At 66.0% G+C, this 8,697-nt stretch overlaps 1 protein-coding gene across 1 annotated transcript; it reads right to left on the reverse strand.

Moving 5' to 3' along the window:
* Positions 1–844: 844 nt before the first annotated feature.
* LOC140657555 (gap junction gamma-1 protein-like) lies at positions 845–4,987 on the reverse strand. The gene is made up of 3 exons (XM_072874760.1): positions 4,837–4,987; positions 1,219–2,426; positions 845–1,090 (listed from the first exon to the last, which is right to left on the reverse strand). Exons 2-3 carry the CDS (start codon positions 2,399–2,401, stop codon positions 1,083–1,085), a joined length of 1,191 nt encoding a protein of 396 aa, XP_072730861.1. The 5' UTR covers positions 2,402–2,426; positions 4,837–4,987; the 3' UTR covers positions 845–1,082.
* Between the last annotated feature and the right edge of the window lie 3,710 nt (positions 4,988–8,697).

Here is an 8,697-nt window from a genome sequence, read left to right on the forward strand (position 1 = left end):
CCAGGGCGGACGGTGCTGCCCGCCCCAGCCCAGCTGTGCAGGATTCCCTTCCCACCCCTTCCTCCTGAAGGACCGGATGCAGCAGTTCAGTACAAAATGTCTCCAGCCTTTACTAATATAGATATTAAAAAAAAAAAAAAAGAAGAAAAAACAGAGTGACAATCATTTCCGAGTAAAAAACAACGCTACAAAAATCCCCGTGTGACCCAGGCTGAGATGATGAGAAATGCCCCGCTGGCTCCCGGCCGAGCCCAGCTCGGGGCGCCGTGTCCCCCCACCGTGGTTCCAGGGTCTGGCCCCGTGCAGGGGGTCCCAGCCCCACAGCCAGAGTGGGAGGGGATGGCTTTGGTCCAAGGGTGGCTGGCCGGCAGCAAGGCAGAGGTGGCAGGAAGCACAGCCCCTGCCCTCTGCACAGACATTTCCAAGCAGGCCAGCCCCGTGGCTCACGCCCCTGTGCCAGGACGCCACGCAGCACGGCCCCCCCGGCCACACCGGCACTTTCCAGTAGCGGCACCGCCAGGACCCCTTCCGTCCCCTCCGCTTCAAGTGCAATGCCAGCCCAGCGCCCTGCCCCATGGTTTGGCCCAGCCAGCCGGACCCCCAGGCTCAGCTCCCCTAAACCCCCATGCCACGGGGGCAATACCAGCATCGCCAGCATGGCCCGCACATGCACAGCACTGGCCAGCGCAGCGGCGGGTGGCTGCAGGCACCGGAGGGCATAAGGAGGTGTGAGGAGAAAATGCTGCGGGAAATGGGTGTGGGAGGAGGAAAAGGGGGTGAAACGGGAGATGGGGGGGCACAGGCCCAGAGCAGAGCTTGGGAGCGGAGTATAAAAATGCCAGGGTGCCACACGCTGACGAGTTTATAAAAACGTACAAAAATAAGATATTCCGGTTTTGAAAATTAAGTAGGAACGTCCCCCAAGGCCCCCATTCCCACTGCTGCCCACCGGGACAGGGCTGCCCGGCCAGCCCCGCCGGACAGGCACGCGTCACCCTCCGCCTCGTGCTCCTGGCAGGCTGCCCGTCCCGCGGTGGCGGCAGCAGCTGTTCCGGCAGACACCGCGTCGTCCCTGGTGGCACTCACAGCCCTGCGGGGAGCAAGAGGCAGGTTAGCACCCGCCCCGGGGGGAACGGCATCCCCTCCCCGGGGGAGCCCGGGGGCAGCCCCCCATATCCCCACCCCCGTCAGCCGGATCCGTCCCCCTCCCCAGCTCACCTGTGGTCCTCTCGCAGGCAGCGGTCCCCTTCTCGTGGGCGAGGTTGAGACGGTTCTGCTCAGCGGCGATGCCGTTGGCTTCGGGGCTGCTGCTGCGGGCAGGGCTGGGGGGCCGCGGGGGGGGCTGGAGGTGGAAGGCCACCTCCAGGTGCTCCTGGGCCAGGCGCAGGTGCTCGCGGAGCCGGTCCAGCTCATGTGCCGGGGGAGCCCCGGCCAGGGCGAAGTGCCCCACCGCCGCCACCTGGGCCAGGCTCTCCCGGTAGTCCAGCTTGCTGTCGGGCAGCGGGGCTCGCGGGGGCTCCTTCTTCAGCGAGTGGTAGGTGGGGGGTGCGCCGGGGGCTTTCTTGGGGTACTGCGGCGCAGGGCTGCCGCGGGCTGGGAGCGGGGGGCCATCAGGCTGGCTCAGGGCGTCCCGGATGCGCCCCACGCCGAGGTGCACAAGCTCGCAGAGGTTGAGGAGGAGGCAGAGCCCGCTGACGGCATACATGATGAGGAGGAAGATGGTCTTCTCGGTGGGGCGGGAGACAAAGCAGTCGACGGTGTGCGGGCAGGGGCTGCGGCTGCAGACGTAGGAGGGGCTCACCTCGAAGCGGTACAGCAGGTACTGCCCGAAGAGAAAAGCTGTCTCCAGCAGCGAGCGGCAGAGCAAGTGCAGGACATAGGCGCGCATCAGCCCATCCTGCTTGATGCGGCGCCGACCATCGTGCTTCTCTCCACCCTCTGGGCTCTTCTCCTTCTCCACCTCGATCTCCTCAAAGATCATGGGGTCTTCTTCATTATCGTCCTCTGCCTCCTCGTAGTCCCGCCCGGCTCCCCGGCGCACCACTGGCATGCGTGCCCGCCGGGCTGCTGGTGCCCGGCGCCGTGAGGACTCGGGCATGCGGGCGATGCGGTGCATGGCAAAGCCCAGGTAGAGCACCGATGGCGTGGCCACCATGATGATCTGGAAGATCCAGAAGCGGACGTGGGAGAGTGGGGCAAAGGCGTCGTAGCAGACGTTCTCGCAGCCCGGCTGCTGCGTGTTGCAGACGAACTTGCTCTGCTCGTCGTAGTAGATGGACTCGCCCCCCACGGCTGTCAGCACGATGCGGAAGACGATGAGGACGGTCAGCCAGATCTTGCCCACAAAGGTAGAGTGGTTGTTGATCTCCTCCAAGAGCCGTGTCAGGAAACTCCAGCTCATCCTGGCCAGGCAGTTGGCTCAAACCCTGCGGGGAAGGGGCAGGCAAACAGGCACTGAGCAAATCCACATGCACCTCGCCGGGACCCCCCAAACTGCCAGCCGCCACCCCAGCTCTGCCCCTCTCCCTCTCCCAGCACCGACATCCCTTCCCTTACCCAAAGGTCCACAAACACAGCCCTGCACGGGCAGCCATCTCCCCAAAACCACCTCCTCTGCCCAACGCCGCCTCCCCACGCTCCCATCCGCCTCCCCACGCTCCCATCCGTATCCTGCTCCTGCCCCACCGCCAGCCAGGTGGGCGGAAGGGACATGAGGAGCAGGGGAAAGGCTGGGACATCCCCGTCCCCTTCAGGACACATCTGGGGGAAGAGTCTGCACAGCCACAGCCAGGGTAAACAGGGCAGCATGGGGCAGCGCCAGCTGGGGAGGGTGAGGGGAAGAACCACCTCCTCTGCCCCTGGTGCCACGGCACCCGACTGCCACCTGGTCCTGGGCAGGTCCCCAACCAGCACTGCACCCTGCGCCAGCGCCCACACCCTCCCACGGGGGTCCATGGGCCCCTGGGGGAAGGCGACACGCAGGCAGCACGGCAGGGTGCCGGCAGCCCCTCTGGCCTGCTGCAGCTGCCAGCCCTGAGCCCTGGCCACGGGGGAGCTGCCCTGAGCAGCATCCCCCACCACAGCCCACAAGCCAGGTCCTCCGCACCCCGCAGTGCCCTCCCTCAAGGGCCAGCAGAGACGTAGCATCACTCCGCCCCACCAAACCTCCGCGCTGTGCCCACCCTCCTGCGGGACCCCCACGCCCCAATCCTTACGAGCCCCCGAAGCCCACGGTGGCCGGTGCTCAGAGCACCCCGCAGTCCAATGGCAGGGGCTGGCGGGGGAAGCAGAGCAGGAGGCAGGAGGGCAATTGCAGGGGCAGTGGGGGGTGGCCAAGGAATTGCACAAAGTCCCAGTGAAGCAGCTGACACCAGGGGTTGGGGAGGAAATTACGAGGAAAGCGCCACAGCTCCTGGCCAAAGGAGAAGCAGCAAGAGGAGACACCCCATCGCCACCCCGTTTCAGCAGCTTGCGCACGAGCTGACGCAAGGGCAGCAGGTGGCAGAGCTGCCCGGGGCGAGCAGAAGAGACGTGTCCCCATGGAGCCCTCGGCCTCCCCCACACCTCGCCTGCCCTCCGGCCTGCCCTCCCATCCCCTCCGGCCAGGGCCTGTCCCTGCGGACAATGGCTCCTGCTGCACTCCTGCCACTATTGTCCAGAATAAGAGGATCTTTTTGGCTTAGCTCAGCCTGCCTCCCGAGCAATCTCACCTAAACAGAGAAGCCCCTCCAGCACAAGCACCTGCACCCAGGACGCACTCCCGCTGATGGCCTGGTGCTCGGCACAGCCTGCTGAGCTGTGGGAGGTGGCACGACCTGGCACCAGGGACCCAAACCCAGCCCATCAGGGCCACCATCCTCCCGTGGTCGAGCACCCTGCAAGGTCTCGCCGCAGCCCCGTCCCCTCGGTGCAAGGCCCTCTCCCCCAGGACCCCACTGGAAGGAGGATGCTTTGTGTCTGCGTTTAGCCCTTGCCTGGCAGCAGCACAGCGCCCTGGCCCCAGGGTGAGGGGCTGGGGCAGGGGACAAGACCTGGGACCAGGCAGGAGTGCGGCCCCAGGAGCTGGTAAGCCCAGGGAAAGCGAAAGCACACACGTGGGCACTGCTGTGGTGGCCAAGGAGAGGTGACACAGGGACGGACTGCAGCGTGGGTCAGGAGCTGCAGTGGGCGCAGCCGGGGCAGAGCAGAGCTCCCCACGCCCTTTCCCCCGCCCGGGGCTGGGGGCCCCCAGGGCAGGTAGCCAGAGACCAGCTCTCTGCCCAGGGGGCCAAGCCACCCACCGCCTCCCGGCCACGCCGTGAGTCAGGACCAGCACCACGTGCCTTGGCCAGGCCCTACACGTACACCCCCAGCCCTACCGACCCCAGGTCCCCCGGCCTGGGGCCCCCAGGCCCCTCTGCCCCAGCCTGCCCTGCCCAGGGACCCCATCTCCCCAGCCCACATCAGATCGGGGCCCCCTGCGCCCCAGCACTGGGCAGCCCACCCCGGGGCTTGCCAGCCCCTGCCTGCCCAGAGACCCCTGTCCCACTGACCGCTGCCAGCCCACGCTGGGACCCACTGACCGCTGCCAGCCTAGGGACCCAGCCCCCCAGCCCCGGCCTTCCCGGGCTCCCCCGCCCCCCCGACGCCAGCCCACCGGGGACCCCCAGCCCTGCTGACCCCGGCCTGCCCGAGATCCCCAGCCCCCCGATTCCCCCGCCTGCGGCCCCAGCCTCCCTGACCGCAGCCCCCGCCCCAGCCCTCCCGCGGTACCGACGCCTGCCCCACCTGCTGCCCCAGCCCCAGCCCCAGCGACCCCCGCCCTCCCGCAGCCCCCCGCTCCCCGGCCCCACTCACGGCGCGCCGGGACGAGCGGCTCCCGCCGGCGGCGGCGGACAAAGCGGCGGGGCGGCGCGCCGCCGCCTCCCGCCGAACAAAGGGGCCCGGGGCCGCCCCGCCCCGCGCCCGCCCGCCGGTGCGCACCGAGCGTCCCGCTCCGCCCCGGCCCGGCCCGGCCCGCCGGGTGACTCAGCCGCCGGGCAACTCAGCCGCCGGGCAGGCCGCTGCCGCCCCCGGGCCCCGGCCCCCTCCCCGCCCGCGGCTCGGGGGGCCGCGCAGGGCTGCGGGCAGGGGCCGGCCCCGGCCGAAACCCGCGCGGGGCATCGCGTCTGTCGGCGACATCAGCCGCGGCAAACCCGGCTTTCCAGGCAGCCGCCGAAACCCACCCGCGGCCCGAAGGCTGCTCCCGGCCGCGGCAGCCCCATCCAGCCCGCCGTGGGCCGGCTCTCCCCCTCCGCCCCCCGGGAGCTCGTTGGCTCCGGGGATGCCGCCCCCGCCGAGGTGCGAAGCTGCGGCCCTGCCCGCTGCGCGGAAACGCGCCGACGCCTTGGAGCAGCAGCGGCCTCGGGGGCCGTGGCTCAGCCCGCGGCGTGTGCGGGGATGAGCAGCGCCTTGCGAAGGAGCACCGGGGAGCCTGGCCACAGGGGAGAGGAGGGAGCCAGCGCTCCGGCCGTGAGACTCACCTGCGCAATAACCTCCTGTCCCTCATAACACCGAATTCTTCCTCTCCCAGGGAAGACAAAGAGAGAGGATGGAAGAAAGGAGGGACCTGCTAGCACCGGAGGAGAGGTGGCTGCAGACGTGGTGGGAACGTGCAGCAAAATGTGCCTGTGTGGTGGGAATGTGCTTCAAATCTTTTGAAGCCTATGCTGCTTCTCGTGTCTCAGGCCAGGGCCCTGCAGCAGGGCCAGGGCTGAGCATGCAGCACCTCCAGGTGTGCCCTTAGGGTCACCATTGCTCTTCCTGGGCAAAAGCACCGCTCTCCTAAGGCCAGAGCAATGGCAGCGGTGGCTTTGAGCCACCACCCTGGAGCCATGGGCTGTCCCTCTGCCAGAGCACCCTAGCCACTCACTTTCTGCACTGCTAAAATTGGCTCAGGGGGCTTTGTTGGGGCTGAGTCCCTGTGCTGGGCCAACCACGCCCATGACGTCCTAGGCAGAGCACCCTGTCCTTGTGTGGGGACACGAAGGGATGCCAGGCTGCCTTGTGCAACCCAAACAGGGGGAAGCTGGTGTCTGCGTAAGCTCGTGAGACGCTGCTTCTCCCCACTGAAACACGTGCTCCCTCCTACAGAAGGGTTGCCACAATCAGGCACTGGTGGGTGCAGCACCTCCGCCCACCTCCTGCGGGCAGCACCGGGGGCTGGCTGCAGGAGGGCTGAGGCAAGGAGCAGGGTGGGAAGCGTGGCCACCGCATCCGGTGTGGGTTTTTGGTTATTCTGGGCCCGCTGAGTAATGGCAGCCCTGCTGCTTCCCTAAGTCAGCAAGAGCCACCACGGTGCTGCCCCAGCGCCCGCACAGCCTGGGCACAGGCTCAGTGCTCTCGCATGGGAGGGCAACTGGAGCCCCCCAGAGCAGCGTGCTGCACCCTGACATGGGTGCAGGTGTGTGCACAAGAGGAAGGGGGAAAGGGCCCCGCTTTGGCCTCTCTTGCTCAATCCTTCCTTCCCCGCTGCTCATGGATGGGTCCTTCCCAGGTGACAGCTTCAGCCTTTAGCAGAAGGAAGGGGATTTGACCTGGCCCTGAAGAAACACTTTCTGTTGAATCCCACCCCCATGCACGCAACTGCGGCATTGGCACTTCTGGAAGGGGAAACGTTAATGTGTTGCAGATCCAGCAACAGGCGCCCTGGGAGCAACACCTGGGCACAGTCTCCATCCCAGGCCAGCAGCAACAGGCGGAGGTGGATGCAGGGGGAGAGCAAGCCGAGCGCAGACACTTGAGCTTTTGGAAGGATGCAGGGGAGCATTCAGGGCCAGGGAGGGGGCCTGGGGCTGCAGCCAGGTGGCACCCGCAGTGTGGCACAGAGAGGTGGGAGCAGAGCAGGGGGCTGCCGGCACGAGGGCTGCATCCCAGCGGGCTGGGGAGGGCAAGCAGCACACAGCCTATGTTGAACCTCCTGCTCTTGCCAGGCGGTTAAAGTGGTTTGGAGTTTTCCTTCCCCACAGTCACCACTAGTTTTCAAGCGCTCCCAGGTCTCATCTCCAGCCTGGCTTCACCGCCAGGCAGCCAAGCAGTTTGCCAAGGGTAAGGAACCTACGTGACCCTTTGACGCTGGTGCTCAGCACGTTAAGAACAAGCCCCTGTAGCAGCCTGTAAACTGGAGAGCGTGACCCACTGAGGCACTGCAAACCGAGGCCATTGCACCCAGAACGAAGCCACTTGTTGGGCCGGGGCCAGGTACAGCTGCCGCAGCGGCAGCATTTTTGTGCAGCACAGCTCAGCCCATGCCTGGGCTGCGGGGCAGAGCTTGCCTCAGGAGGCTCTACCCTCATCTTGAGCTTGCAACACCCAAGCGCCTGCAGAGGCATCACCGTTTCAGCCTGCGGCAGAGGGCAAACCCACAACAGCTCGGAAAGGAATGTGGTGGGCGAAGGGTGTTGCCCACCCTCATCCCCTCCCACATCAGCTGAGGCTGACAGAGCCCTGGCCCATTACAGGCAGGAAGGATGTGCAAGACCAGCAGCCTTGTGGGGTCCAGCTCAGAGATGAGCTTTACAGAGGAAACAGGAGCACCATCTCCAACCACAAAAACCAGGATCAGCCCCAAACCACTAAGTCTGTGGGGCAGAGCTCAGAGCTGGAGTGAGTGTGTGGAGCATGGCATGGTGGCTGCACGGCCTGGTGAGAGTGAGGGGAGCTGGTAATCGAGGAGATATGGCTGAGAGGGGGTGTAAGCACAGGGATAAGGAGAATCATCCACTTCTAGGACAAATGCTACAGCTCAGGAGGGACGCAGCAAGAGCTCCCACGAGCAGCCCCTGCTCGCTGCTCAGCCACAGCATCACGATGGAAGCACCCTCAGGGACTCCACCGCCAGACCCTGCCTTGGCTGCTGGCCATGGGGTGCCAGGGAGGGCGTGGGGCCCAGTCTGGCTCTCCATAAGAGCCTCAGTTCCTGCTCTAATCGACAGGGCAGGATGGGCTGGGCCCTGCTACGTCTGCCACTATTCTGGGGACAGGGCAGCACAGCAGATGGCAGGGCCGGGCACCCCAGGCATGTTTGCTGTGGGGCGGCACGGACCCTGCCCAGCGGGTGCTCAGCAGTGGGACAAGGAAGGGATGAGCTATCTCCACCTCCAGAGTGGGGCCACAGGAGGGCAGGGCTGCAGGTGGGCAGCGCGAGTCCTCGGCAGCAAACATGCTCTTCCCACATTAAACAGCGTGGCTGGCACTGGGACAGGGAGCAGACGGCTCTATTGGGGACTGTTTGTCCTGATACAGGACAGCTCCACAACTAGCTTAATAACCTTCTGATAACAGGCAGAGGCACGCTCTGTTGCAGGAGTGCAAAGGGCAATGACCGTCCCCTTTAACACAAGCTGAGAGAAGGCTGGGATGACTTCAAAATTAAGTCCCCTTTGCTTTCCCTGCTGCTTGATTATGAAGCACAGTGAGGGGTACACGGCCCAGGCCCTGCTCACCTCCCTCCTGCTAGGGTATCCTTCCCAGTTTGTGGGTGCTGACTTCTGCTAGCACCCCAGTACCACACGTGGCACTCCAGCCCAGCCTGGGCTCACTGCTCTTCCCCTGCCAGCCAAGCTGGAGGGCAGCCCAAAAGGAAGGGGTTTACATGGACCCGGGCCATTACTCTGTAAGCTGGGTAAGGAGCGTTGGCACCCACAGGAAGGATGAAGCTGGCCAGGCAGGTCCATGAGC

Source organism: Ciconia boyciana, chromosome 10 (genome assembly GCF_034638445.1).
Source record: "Ciconia boyciana chromosome 10, ASM3463844v1, whole genome shotgun sequence".
Classification (NCBI taxonomy): Eukaryota; Metazoa; Chordata; class Aves; order Ciconiiformes; family Ciconiidae; genus Ciconia; species Ciconia boyciana.